We start from the raw sequence: 14699 nt of genomic DNA on the forward strand, positions 1-14699 counted from the left end.
AAGCCTTGAAAATGGAAATCCCACAAGGTGTCACCACTGGTAGAGACTCGGTGACGGGTTCACAGGGTTTCTTGGTACTATTTTTGTAACTTCCTATGACTCTACAATCATTTCAAAATTAAAAAAAAAAAAGGCCAGGCATGGTGGCTCACGCCTATAATCCCAGTACTTTGGGGGGCCAAGGTGGGCGGATCACTTGAGGTCAGGAGTTCGAGACCAGCCTGGGCAACATGGTGAAACCCCATGTCTACTAAAAATACAAAAATTAGCTGGGCGTGGTGGCAGGCGCTAGTTATCCCAGCTACTCAGGAGGGTGAGGCAGAATTGCTTGAACCTGGGAGGCGGAGGTTGCAGTCAGCCAAGATCGCGCCACTGCATTCTAGCCTGGGGGACAGAGCAAGACTCCATCTCAAAAAAAAAAAAAAAAAAAAAAAAAAATTAATAGCGGATATCCCAAGAAAAACACATTCATGGGATGAGAGTGCCTTTCACTCAAACAGAAATATCAACTGTCCCCAGCCTTTTGAGTACCATCTAGGAAGACAAATCAATGTGCACTTAGAACTTGGAAGGCAAAAACTGAGTTAGGACTGAAACCTGGGACCAGATACTTTTCATGCTTTCATGGAAGGTTATTTTACTTCACTAGAAATCAGAGCAATTCCTGGTGAAGGAAAGGCCACTATCAAGCACCCATCAGACTCTGGAAGGTTTACATCTGAGTGAACCACAGAGCGAAGATGCACGCTAAGGGTTACAACAAATGCGCTCAATAGGGCAGGAGTAAAACCACTATAATCACGAATGCTTCTGACACTAAAGAATGTTTTCAGGAAAAAAACATTTCTTCCAACTAAGACAAGCATTATTCAGATGTGGATGAAATTTAGAAATGTTACAAGGAGAACGTGAACTGCATAGTTTTTTGACTTAAGCCAAGTATTTGTTTTAAAAGCTGGTTATGCATGATAAAGATATTATTTTTAAATAATTTATCGTAAAATTACGAAGCACCAACATTATACTTAGTGAAGCGCTAGAGTCAGCTCTTTTAAAACCAAAACATCAAAAGGCATCCCCAGCCTCTCTTTCCACATGATACAAGGCTGGAAAGGCTAACAATCAATACTGAGGAAAAACCAATTAGACTAATCATATATGAGAAAGGAAGAAATAAAAAGCAGCTCTGTAGAAAGCATGAGTATCATCCTAGGAAATTAACAATGTCAACAAAATACCACAATAAGTGAATTGAGAAAAGCTGCAGGCTATAAGGGAAAAAAAATTAACAGCACTCAGGCGTGGTGGCTCACACCTGTAATCCCAGCATTTTGAGAGGCCGAGGAGGGTGCATCACGAGGTCAGGAGATCAAGACCATCCTGGCTAACACGGCGAAACCCCCATCTCTACTAAAAATACAAGAAAATTGGCCGGGCGTGGTGGCAGGCGCCTGTAGTCCCAGCTACTCGGGAGGCTGAGGCACGAGAATGGCGTGAACCCAGGAGACGGAGCTTGCAGTGAGCCGAGATCACGCCACTGCACTCCAGCCTGGGCAACACAGCGAGACTCTGTCTCAAAAAAACAAACAAGCAAACAAAAAAAACCCAGAAAAAAGATAAATACCTAATAGGGTGGGAAAAAAAGAAGATAAAAATAACAGGAAAGAAATAGCTTCCCAAGAAAAGACAAGGCTTCAATATAAAACTAACTTAAAATTCCAGATAGAGAAGGAGAAAAAAAAACATTTAATTCCTGTGGAATTTTTTTTTAGAATCTGACAGATTCAGATCAGAATTCATCTAGAATAAGCAAGCTTGAATACCAAATACACGTATCTTTAAATGTAACAACAGTAGGCTTATCCTATCAGATTTTTTAATACCTTACAAGCCTGGGCAACACAGCAAGAGCCTATCTCTACTAAAAATTTAAAAAATCAACTGGGCACGGTGTCATGAGCCTATACTCTCAGCTACTCGGGAGGCTGAGGCAGGAGGATCCCTTCAGTCTAGGAGATCAAGGCTGCAGTGAGCTATGATCAAACCTCTGCACTCCAGCCTGGGCAGCAGAGCAAGAACCTGTCTTTCAAAAATAAAAATACGCCAGGCCCGATGGCTCACTCCTGTAATCCCAGCACTTTGGGAGGCTGAGGCAGGCGGATCACCTGAGGTCAAGAGTTCGAGACCAGCCTGGCCAACATGGTGAAACCCCATCTCTACTAAAAATACAAAAATTAGATGGGCATGGTGGCACGTGCCTGTAATCCCAGCTACTCGGGAGGCTAAGGCAGAAGAATTACTTGAACCTGGGAGGCAGAAGTTGCAGTGAGCTGAGATCATGCCACTGCACTCCAGGCTGGGTGACAGAGCAAGACTCCGTCTCGAAAAAGAAAAAAAATAAATGAAAATAGTAAAATAAAAAAATAAAGGCCAGGCGTGGTGGCTCATGCCTGTAATCCCAGCACTTTGGGAGGCTGAGGCGGGCGGATCATGGGGTCAGGAGTTCGAGACCAGCCTGACCAACATGGTGAAACTCCGTTTCTACTAAAAATACAAACATTAGCTGAACATGGTGGTGTGCGCCTGTAATCCCAGCTACTCAGGGGGCTGAGGCAGGAGAATCGCTTGAACCCGGGAGGCGGAGGTTGCAGTGAGCTGAAATCACACCACTGCACTCCAGCCTGGGCAATAGAGTGAGACTCCGTCTTAAAAATAAATAAAAAATAAAAATAAAAAAATAAAAAATAAAAATAAAAATAAAGTAAAAAGTCTTGGCTGGGCATGGTGGCTTACGTCTGTAATCCCAGCATTCTGGGAGGCCGACGTGGGCGAATCACGAGGTCAGGAGTTTGAGACCAGCCTGGCCAACATGGTGAAACCCCATCTCTACTAAAAATACAAAAAATTAGCTGGGCGTGGTGGCGGGCACCTGTGATTCCAGCTACTGGGGAGGCTGAGGTTGCAGTCAGCCAAGATCGTGCCACTGCACTCCAGCCCAGGTGACGGTGCAAGATTCTGTCTCAAAAAAGTTTTATAAAGCACCAGTGGTCAAAATTTATGTTAGAAGGAAAACAAAGAAAGAAATAAACCTATCAATGTAATATATTTAAGGTTCCAGAAATAAATTTAACCTATTATAAAACTCTAAGACAAACCAGAAAGGACATAATGGGAATAAGATAATAATGGGAAAAAGCCACTAGTTAATAATGAACATTAGAAATCTCAGAAGCTGTGCCACTGCACCCCAGCCTGGGTGACAGAGTGAGACTCCTGTCTCTCAAAAAAAAGAAAAAAGAAGTACAAAAAAAAATCTAGAAAACCATGAGATTCATTCTCACTCTGTATCATATACAAGTCAAATCATTAAACAGAAACCAAACAAAAATATTAGAAGAAAACAGAAGAGGCCGGGCGTGGTGGCTCACGCCTGTAATCACAGCACTTTGGGAGATCGAGGCGGGTGGATCATGAGATCAGGAGATCGAGACCATCCTGACCAACATGGTGAAACCCCATCTCTACTAAAAATACAAAAATTAGCTGGGTGTGGTGGTGGGCACCTGTAATCCCAGCTACTCAGGAGGCTAAGCCAGGAGAATGGCTTTGAACCCAGGAGGAGGAGGTTACAGTGAGCCAATATTATGCCACTGCACTCCAGCCTGGTGACAGAGGAAGACTATGTCTCAAAAAAAAAAAAAAAAAAAAAACCCAGAAGAAAGATAACTATTCAAGTTATGGAAAAGATAAAATTTATACCTATGCAGAGAAGGATATGTTAAATATATAAAGCAAAAACATTTAACAAAGCAGAAAATAATAAAAAAAAGAAATATATATATTTTTATATATTTATATATATATATGTGTATATATATATTTTTTTGAGACAGAGTGTCACTCTGTCGCCCAGGCTGGAGTGCAGTGGCACGATCTCAGCTCACTGCAACCTCCACCTCCCAGGTTCAAGGGATTCTCCTGCTTCAGCCTTCCGAGCAGCTAGAATTACAGGTGCCACCACCACTCCCAGCTAATTTTTATATTTTTAGCACAGACCGGTTTCACCATGTTGGCCAGGCTGGTCTCAAACTCCTGATCTCAAGTGATCCACCCACCTTGGCCTCCCAAAGTGCTGGGATTACAGGTGAGAGCCATTGCACCCAGCTGAAAAACCCTATTTTATACATAGAAAACGCAAACCGTAAATCAAAACATGTAATAACATCCAGGCTCACTAGTAATGGGAAATTAAAACATTAACTCTTAGAAATATATTAAAGTAGGCCAGGTGCAGTGGCTCACGCCTGTAATCCCAGCACTTTGGGAGGCTGAGGCGGACGGATAACGAGGTCAGGATATCGAGCCTATCCTGGCTAACACAGTGAAAACCCATCTCTACTAAAAATACAAAAAAAAAAAAAAAAAAAATTAGCTGGGCATGGTGGAGGGCCTGTAGTACCAGCTACTTGGGGGGCTGAGGCAGGAGAATGGCGTGAACCCAGGAGGCGGAGCTTGCAGCGAGTGGAGATTGTGCCACTGCACTCCAGCCTGGGCGACAGAGCGAGACTCCGCCTCAAAACAAAACAAAAAAAAGAAATATATTAAAGTAGGCCATGTGCAGTGGCTCATGCCTATAATCCCAGCACTTTGGGAGGCCGAAGTGGGCGGATCACCTGAGGTCAGGAGTTCGAGACCAGCCTGACCAACATGGAGAAACGCCGTCTCTACTAAAAATACAAAAGTAGCCGGGCGTGGTGACGCATGCCTATAATCCCAGCTACTCAGGAGACTGAGGGAGGAGAATCGCTTGAACACGGGAGGCAGAGGTTGTGGTGAGCCGAGATCATGCCATTGCACTCCAGCCTGAGCAACAAGAGCAAAACTCCATCTCAGAAAAAAAAAAAAAGAAAAAAGAAATATGTTAAAGTAGCAAAATAAATTAAAGTGACCACGTTGATGGAGCTGTGGAAATACAGGTACAGAGCTTGCTAAATATATTGTCAACTGGTTCTGTGTTTCAGGAAAAGCCTCAAACTATGTAGCAAAAGCTCTAAAATGCTCATGTCCCTCAATATAGTAATTCATTTCTGAGAGGTATTCCAGAAGTATGACCCCAAAGAATACAGCGTTTTATTTATTTATTTATTTATTTATTTATTGAGACGGAGTCTCGCTGTTGTTACCCAGGCTAGAGCGCAATGGCGCGATCTCGGCTCACCACAACTTCCACCTCCCAGGTTCAAATGCTTCTCCTGCCTCAGCCTCCCTAGTAGCTGGGATTACAGGCACGCACCACCACACCCAGGTAATTTTGTATTTTTAGTAGGGACGGAGTTTTTCCATGTTGGTCAGGCTGGTCTCAAACTCCCGACCTCAGGTGATCCACCCACGTTGGCCTCCCAAAGTGCTGGGATTACAGGCGTGAGCCACCACGCCTGGCCAGAATACAGCTTTCATAAAGTTTATATTATTATCACTAATATTGGTGAAATTTAGCCCAAATCCCCAGGGAAGCAAGTCTCATGAGAAGTCCAACAGGGAAGAGAATCACTTGGGCAGAGGGAAGAGGAGACTGTTGAGCCTAGGGAGAGAGGGCAACAGAGGTGCAGTAGAGACTGATGACTTACAAATCAAGTTTACTACCTCTTTCCAGTTTCAAAGAAAGGTGCTTTATTTCATATTTAAGTGTTAATGATGGCAATTTGCCAAGATACTGCATCAACTTCAAGGATAACTATGTATCATACAATCTCTATATTCCTAAATTGATGGTAATAGGAAACAAGGCAATGTGACCTGAGTCCACGGGTGAGGAATAAAGAAAGAAAGGAACAAAAGGAACGGAGGAAGGGAAGAAGATAGAAAGAGAGAGAGAAAGAGGCCGGGTGCAGTGGCTCACACTTGTAATCCCAGCACTTTGGGAGGCCGAGGTGGGCGGATCGCCTGAGGTCAGGAGTTCAAGACCAGCCTGGCCAACATGGTGAAACCCTGTCTCTACTAAAAATATAAATATTAGCCAGGTATGGTGGTGCACACCTGTGATCCCAGCTACTCAGGAGGCTGAGGCAGGAGAATCACTTGAACCAGGGAGATGGAGGTTGCAGTGAGCCGAGATTGTACCATTGCACCACTCCAGCCTGGGCAACATGAGACTCCAAAAAAAAAAAAAGAAGAAAGGAAGGAAGCGAGCAAGCAAGCCAACAAGGAAAACAAAGCAAGAAGAATCTCCAGAAGTGGCCAGATCTTGAAATGATTAGATATCTGTGAAGAGCAAACAAACGACCTGTTTTGTGGCCTAAAGAAACATATGGTCAGGATGATAACATGGACCCAGTTCCCCAGGCTGTTCCTTTAATCCCAGAACTCCAGGGAGGTAAGCCCATCACCCAGGCTCAGGCCTCTGCCTTTGATTAAGGCTCCCAGACCCACAGGGCAAGTGTATATCCGAGTTTCTTCATGCCCTTAGAGGAAAGAAGACACACTCTAGAAAGAAGGATAATGCTGGTGACTGAGACTTTCTGTAGGTGACTGAATTTTAGGATTTGGAAGGAACATGGAGTCAACCTGAACACTTCTGAGCCCCTTCACTTCTCAGCAGCTACCCAGAAGTGAAAGAATCCCAAACCCAAAGTTACAGCTGCTTCCGTGAGACCGCGTTAGATAATCACTGTTCACTGTTGATCCATTTTCCAAAGTCTCAGAATTTAAATAGTTAGATCTCATTCTATATAAGCTGCTCTATTGCCGATCTCCTGGATGTTGACTTTTTGTGTACTCTATATAAGGTAAAACTGTCACGTGATGCAAATTAACCAACCTGACTTATTTCCAAGGAAAAGATCAGTCGTCAACCAAGAACAGCAATATGAATTAGCAAAATTCCAGCAAGAAAAAAACTAATCTTAGGACACTGTTCTCTAAACCACAGAGATTAAGACAACATTAGTTCAAATACAAGAAAATACCCAAAACTAGCCGGGCATGGTGGCTCACACCTGTAATCCCAGCACTTTGGGAGGCCGAGGCGGGAGGATCACCTGAGGTCGGGAGTTCGAGACCAGCCTGACCAACATGGAGAAACCCCGTCTCTACTGAAAATATAAAATTAGCAGGCGTGGTGGCACATGCCTGTAATCCCAGCTACTAGGGAGGGAGAGGCAGGAGAATCACTTGAACCTGGGAGGCGGAGGTTGCGGGGAGCCGAGATCGCGCCATTGCACTCCAGCCTGGGCAACAAGAGCGAAACTCCGTCTCAAAAAAAAAAAAAAAAAAAACCAAAACTAAAAGCAATAAGGGAATGAAAACTCTAACAAATGCAAACTTGCCCACAGCCATATAGGATCTCTGTCCAACTTCTGTTCGCCTCAAACCAGTATAGTTCAAGTCTTCCTTTCTTCCTCTCTCCTTTCAAAAATTAGGGCAGGCCAGGTGTGGTGGCTCACACCTATAATCCCAGCACTTTGGGAGGCCGAGGCGGGTGGATCACCTGAGGTAAGGAGTTTGAGACCAGCCTGGCCAAAATGGCCAAACCCCGTCTCTACCAAAAATAGCAAAATTAGCTGGGCATGGTGGCGGGCGCCTGTAATCCCAGCTACTCAGGAGGCTGAGGCAGGAGAATCGCTTGAACCCAGGAGCTGGAGGTTGCAGTGAGCTGAGATCACTCCACTGCACTTCAGCCTGGGGCACGGGATGAGACTCCGACTCAAAAAAAAAAATAAAAAGGACAAATACATATTTGTGATATTACTTTACAAATGAGGCAGAAGCATTAGACCAACAAGAGGTATACTTAACAAATCCATTAGCCTCAGACTATTTCACATCTTATGCCTCCTATGAACAGCATGACTGTTAAGTCAAATAAATTCTATAATGATGAATACTGAAACACAGTTCTGTACCACAAAGCTACTTCAAAATTACAACACACACACACACACCACGCATGCATGTACACAAACACACAGATACTCCAAGCGAGGAGGACTACATAAAGAATCTTATCTCTCAGGCCAGGCGCAGTGGCTTACGCCTGTAATCCCAGGACTTTGGGAGGGCAGATCACGAGGTCAGGAGATCAAGACCATCCTGGCTTACACAGTGAAACCCCATCTCTACTAAAATACAAAAAATTAGCCGGGCATGGTGGCGGGCGCCTGTAGTCCCAGCTACTCAGGAGCTGAGGCAGGAGAATGGCGTGAACCCAGGAGGCGGAGCTTGCAGTGAGCCGAGATGGCGCCACTGCACTCCAGCCTGGGCGACAGAGTGAGACTCCGTCTCCCAAAAAAAAAAGGATCTTATCTGTCAGCCAGGTGCGGTGGCTCACGCCTGTAATCCCAGCACTTTGGGAGGCCAAGGTGGACAGATCACCTGAGGTCAGGAGTTAAAGACCAGCCTGGCCAACATGGAGAAACCACGCCTCTACTAAAAATACAAAATTAGCCGGGCGTGGTGGTGAGCCCTGTAATTCCAGCTACTCAGGAGGCTCAGGCAGGAGAATCACTTGAACCCAGAGGCGGAGGTTGCAGTGAGCCGAGATCGCGCCATTGCACTCCAGTCTGGGCAAAAAAAGCAAAACTCTGTCTCAAAAAAAAAAAAAAAAACAAAAAAAAAACAGAATTTTATCTTCCTTTACAAACCTTTCTTTCAGGCTTATAATTTCAGTACTGACCATCTTGAAGTTGAAGTCTTGAGTGTTTAGTAAAGTGTCTGGAACATCAAATCATGACCAGAAAGCTGCTGTCCCCATGGAGATGACAATAAATAACATTTTCCTTAAACCAATTCACATATTGAATTCAGTAATCAAACACAAAATGATGTTTCCCTGATATCTGCATCCCTTTTTCTTTCCCTTTCTTTACTCCTACCATTTTGATAATTAGACATGAGGCTTGGCAGTTCAAATTCCAAACACTCAAACCTGCCAATGGCCTTGTCTATGAAAACAAACCTATTTCACATTAAGATCAAAAGCAAAACTTTTTGAAGGAAGCCAGACATTTAGGAACAATTTAACAAAGAATTACTGGCAACACAAGAGTTCCCAGACATGTAGGGGAAAAAATGTCTAAAAAGACTGAAGTCAGATGAAGAGAATCATGGACTCTTTTCCAAACTGCCTTATAACCCTGCTAGTGGGCAATGACATGAGACAGGCAGCTGCCACTGCCTGCTGCCCCCATTAAAATCCACAGCTTTAGCTGCATTAGAGCAGAGAGGCACTTTCCAGATATTGCTGAGGCACTAACCCTCTGAAGAATTTCCAACAAAGTCTTTACTCATTAGACCCAGAGTAACATAATGGGGTTCCCTGCTGTACTGTAAACCCCATCTTTTCAAACTGTTCAATAATAAAAGGCTTTAGGAAATAACAGTGAAAAATGTTTATAGGCCAGAGCCCTGGACCAGTTTCCGGGGAAACTATCTAGGAGAAAACAAGAAGCTGAATTTTGACTTAACAACTTAAAAATAAAATCCCAAACAGGTAGCAGCAGAAAAAAATCAAATGCCGGCAATCACTGTTAACTGATGTCCTGAGGTGGGTTACCCAGAGACCCTCAACGTGGACTAACCGTGGCCCATTTCCGTCTGGGCGTAGGTGCCAATTATCTGGAGTCCTTTGGATGAAAGCAGCCATTTCTCTTTCTGAGCAGTGGTGCCCTGATTCAGCAAGGTAGGAATAAACATGGAGTAATTGAGGCCCACAGGTTCCACAAAATTGACCAAATGTAGTCTACAGGAGAGAAAAGAAAAGGATCTCAGCCTTCCTTTAGAAACTGCATCCTATTACCCCTTCTTGCCAAACAGCTTTGGCCTTCAAGGAGAAGGTCAGGAAAATGTAAACCCTCTTCTTATGAAATTACATATAAGATTTACCATTTTACTACCTAAAAAGCCAACAGCAGAACCTGATGATCTTCTTCTAATTATTTCAAGGCCACAATTCATTTCATATTTACATTTAATCCACTAAGCAAATTCTACCTAAGTTTTAGCATAAAAACATCTCTAATTTTTGGAAGGGGAGGTTGTTGGTGTTATTTGCTGGTTTGATTGGTTGAATTTTTTAGAATGTGTTTTTTGTTTTTTGTTTTTTTTTGCTTTATTTAGGTTTTACTTGTTTGTTTCAAAGAGCAAAAGTAACTCCATAGAACACTTATTTATAGAGCTGTTAACAAGAACTCCAAGGAAGAAATAATTTCAACTATGTTTCCCTAGATAATATAAGCAAATATCCAGAAGAGTAAATACATATTCCAGGGCAGAATCATACATCTCTAAAGGTCTTCAGGGTTTACAATAAGTAATGTGGGCATGTAAAAATTTATCCCCAATGGCAAATGAACATTACTACAGATTAACTCTACATCACATTGAAATTTAGTCCTCAACTCTCTTCTTACAAAACAGAATCCAAAGTAGTTGACCTTGGCTGTGCTGTGTCATAGATTTTATAGGGATCAATTTTGTACTTTGACAAAGCTAATATCTAAAAAGTTTAAAGTACAAAATACATCTCATCTAACTGATCTTCATGACTTCTTAACAGATGATTAGGAAGCAATGTTAGTACCAGTTTATCCTGACCTGTGCAATGAGCAGAGCATGAACTAAATGAGAGAACGGATAGGCTGCCATTGCAGTGCTGGGGGACCCTGAAACCAAACCACCACCTTAGAAGAAATAATAGTAGCCGGGCGCGGTGGCTCACGCCTGTAATCCCAGCACTTTGGGAAGCCGAGGCGGGCAGATCATGAGGTCAGGAGATCGAGACCATCCTGGCTAACATGGTGAAACCCCGTCTCTACTAAAAATACAAAAAAAAAATTAGCCGGGTGTGGTGGGCACCTGTAGTCCCAGCTACTCAGGAGGCTGAGGTGGGAGAATGGCGTGAACCCGGGAGGCGGAGCTTATAGTGAGCCGAGATTGCACCACTGCACTCCAGCCTGGGTGACAGAGCAAGACTCCGTCTCGGAAAAAAAAAAAAAAAAAAAGAAAGAAAGAAATAATAGTAAACACAATATACCCTTATTTTCCTATTTCCTAAATAAGTACTACATGGTTATCCCCACCATTTCTTTTTTTTTCTTTTTTTTGGAGACAGTCTCCCTCTGTTGCCCAGGCTGGAGTACAGTGGTATGATCCCAGCTCACGGCAACCTCTGCCTCCTAGGTTCAAGTGATTCTCATGCCTCAGCCTCCCAAGTAGCTGGGATTATAGGCGTGTGCCACCAAGCCCGGTTAATTTTGTATTTTAGTAGAGAAGGCGTTTTGCCATGTTGGCCAGGCTGGTCATGAAGTGGCCTGGCCTCAAGTGATCTGCCCACCTCAGCCACCCAAAGTGCTGGGATTACAGGCGTGAGCCACCATGCCCAGCCCCATTGTCTTTTCTATCTTACATAAATCATAATCCGCTTAGAAACAAAAAACTCTCAACATGGATGCTCTTAGATATGAATATTTCTAATTAATCAAAATGAGTTAATGTAATCATTATAGATTCCACCAGAGGGAACGACTTCTGCGTCCTAATCATGTGTTTAAGTCAATAGAAGCTGCTCATTAACATCAGTAAAAAATGTTCTCTCAGCCAAGCGCAGTGGCTTATGCCTGTAATTCCAGCATTTTGGGAGGAAGGGGCGGGTGGATCACAAAGCCAGGAGTCCGAGACCAGCCTGGCCAACATGATGAAACCCCGTTTCTACTAAAAATACAAAAATTAGCTAGGTGAGGTGGCAGGTGCCTCTTCACCTGCTGATAATGGAAATAAATGGAAATGCAGAGAGAGAGAGAAAGAAAGAAAGAAAAAGACAGAAAGAGGAAGAGAAAGAGAAAGAGAAAGAAAGAAAGAAAGAAATGAAAGAAAGAAAGGTGATGTATTTCACAATTAATAGCATGTCATGGTTAACTGGCAGCATTCTTTCTTTCTTAGTGGTACACAAAACACTGGTGTGAGTTATAATCGATGAGATTATATAACCGAGGCTTTAACTCGATGGCATGTGATAATTTCCAGGACTCATTTACAAACCCCTTCTCTAACTTAAAAACTGATCTCCTTGTCAAATCCTAAGGACATTGGAAGTGTGTCAAAGGGTGTGTTAAAGTTTGTCTTTTAATACTTCACATGAAAAATGATACACCAAATAACTTCCTGGTGTCCATCAATCTTTAACCCGCATAAAGGACTTTGTTCTATTTCATTGTGACCTCACTCGAGTCTGGTTCACATTATCAACAGGTCACAGGTTATGAAATCATCTGTATCAGCTTTGAAATGCATTGCACCATCCATTCACACACACACACACACATACACACACACAAAACCCACTTTTTTTCCTGACATTTCAAGAAGGAATAAAATCTTACTAATTTTTTCAAATTTACAAACACAGCACAGATATCAGTAACATAATCTTCTAGGAGTTACTCTATCTCAATATCCCCACAGCCATGAGTTACAAACTTTAAAAACAAAAAAGACCATTTGGAAGTATGCTGATTTGAACTACCAAAAATAAATAAACAAAATTTTTTTGTTTAAAACTGAGTGGAGCTCTGAGGAAAGTCCAAAGGGCCAGAGTAAACCATTTCATCTTCACAAAAATAACCCAAGTCAAGCTGAAAATCGATACCAAAGGCACTAGAGGCAGTGACCATTATTACCACAAAGGCACAACGTGCAACATGTTCTATTTAGCTTGGTTCTAGTCTATACACCACTCATATGATTTAATCTTTATTGATGAAAATACTGGAGTTCCTTTAAAATGGAGAAATCTAAAAGAGAAGATGCCCAGGAATAAATGAGAAAAAATGCTATAGGCCAAAATAATCTTGTACTAGGATCACGTAACAGTGTTTGTTTAGGTTAAGGCAAAAAAGTCTTTTTTTTTTTTTGAGACAGTCTCTCTTTGTTGCCCAGGCTGGAGTGCAGTGGCGTGATCTCGGCTCAGTGCAGCCTTTGCCTCCCAGGTTCAAGGGATTCTCCTGCCTCAGCCTCCTGAGTAGCTGGGACCACAGGAGCGCACCACCACGCCTGGCTAATTTTTGTATTTTTAGAAGAGAGAGGGTTTCACCATTTTGGTCAGGCTGGTCTCGAGCTCCTGGCCTCAAGTGATCCACCTGCCTTGGCTTCCCAAAGTGCTGAGATTACAGGCATGAGCCACTGTGCCCGGCCCAGAGTTCTTATTTTTATTTATTTTTACCGTTCCCTGTGGAGCAGGGTGGATCACGATGTCAGGAGTTTGAGACCAGCCTGGCAACATGGCAAAACCCCGTCTCTACTAAAAATACAAAAATTAGCCGGGTGTGGTGGCGGGCGCCTGTAATCCCAGCTACTCAGGAGACTGAAGCAGGAGAATCGCTTGAATCTGGGAGGTGGAGGCTGGAGTGGGCCGAGATTGCGCCACTGCACTGCAGCCTTAGGCGACAGAGCGAGACTCCGTCTCAAAAAACAAAAACAAAAACAAACAAAAAACACAACAAAACACATGGTCCGAAAAAAGGATATACTCTCTTCCACCCTAGAACCAAGGCAGGTTTTTATGACGTCTCTCTCATATGCACAAGACAAACATTCAAGCACTGTCATGGATTCAGAACTACTGGGTTCTTAGGCTTTCTATTCATTCAGAGGCGTGACTGATCGTTCTTCATCCAGGTCCACACTACCATATAATATAATCTGCTATTGCTCCAAAATATTTAAATGGTCGTGCAACTAAAAAAAAAAATCCTTCCAGATTCAGAATTCTAGCAGTCCTCGTTACAAAGAGCAAAATGATTCTGCATTTAAATCAGTCAAATTTGAGTTGCTTGGGCAGAACAATGCTTTTACAACATCCTCGAAACTGTACTCTTGAGAACAAAAACTCCTGCATTTCCATTTATTATCAGCATTCTATAAACACGTCATCCCACGAAAAGGCTTGGATACAAAAGTAATCACATTATTTTTCACACATATAACTTTATTTATTTATTTTTTTTTTTTTTTTGAGACGGAGTCTCGCACTCTTGCCCAGGCTGGAATGCAGTGGTGCGATCTCGGCTCACTGCAAGCTCCGCCTCCCTGGTTCACGCCATTCTCCTGCTTCAGCCTCCCGAGTAGCTGGAACTACAGGCGCCCGCCACCACCCCCGGCTAATTTTTGTATTTTTAGTAGAGATGGGGTTTCACCGTGTTAGCCAAGATGGTCTCGATCTCCTGACTTGGTGATCCGCCCGCCTCGGCCTCCCAAAGTGCTAGGATTACAGGCGTGAGCCACCGCGCCTGGCCACACATATAACTTTACAAAGTTACATGAAAATATGCCAGTTTGCATCTTCAAACGCCAAGCACGGTGATGAAAGGCCACCATAGACCGCAGCTTTAAAGTTTAGGCTTAACAACATTTGCTCTGTTCTAAGGCATACCTACTTTTTAAACCACATAATTTCATCAGGGTCTGCGATGCCAAACTCCCTCATCTTCTTCACCATGATGGCACTTTTCCTGACAGCCACCTCATAACGCTGGCTGCGAGTGAGGAAGTTCAAGTCCTCATGCTGGAAGTCTGGGTCGTTCAGGATCATGTTCTCTGGAAGGGGGTTAAAGGGCATTAAAAGGCAGACAGACACTCGGGGCTCCGTTCCACCCTCCCTGAATCACAATAGGCTTCAGAGTCGCGGACACACCTCGGGAATGGCGATA

At 43.3% G+C, this 14699-nt stretch overlaps 1 protein-coding gene across 3 annotated transcripts in view; it reads right to left on the reverse strand.

Annotated features, from left to right (window-relative positions):
* Nucleotides 1–14699, reverse strand: part of ACOX1 (acyl-CoA oxidase 1) — a 37514-nt gene that overhangs the window by 22210 nt on the left and 605 nt on the right. For 2 of the 3 annotated variants that reach the window (XM_054456847.2, XM_054456848.2), the window contains exons 2-3: nucleotides 14427–14586; nucleotides 9576–9736 (exon numbers count right to left, since the gene is read on the reverse strand). In XM_054456847.2, coding sequence (XP_054312822.1) covers nucleotides 9576–9736; nucleotides 14427–14586 — 321 coding nt within the window. The remainder of the gene's footprint in view (nucleotides 1–9575; nucleotides 9737–14426; nucleotides 14587–14699) is intronic. The other variant, XM_054456846.2, reaches the window with a different exon arrangement.

This window comes from Pongo pygmaeus, chromosome 19 (assembly GCF_028885625.2).
Source record: "Pongo pygmaeus isolate AG05252 chromosome 19, NHGRI_mPonPyg2-v2.0_pri, whole genome shotgun sequence".
Lineage (NCBI taxonomy): Eukaryota > Metazoa > Chordata > Mammalia > Primates > Hominidae > Pongo > Pongo pygmaeus.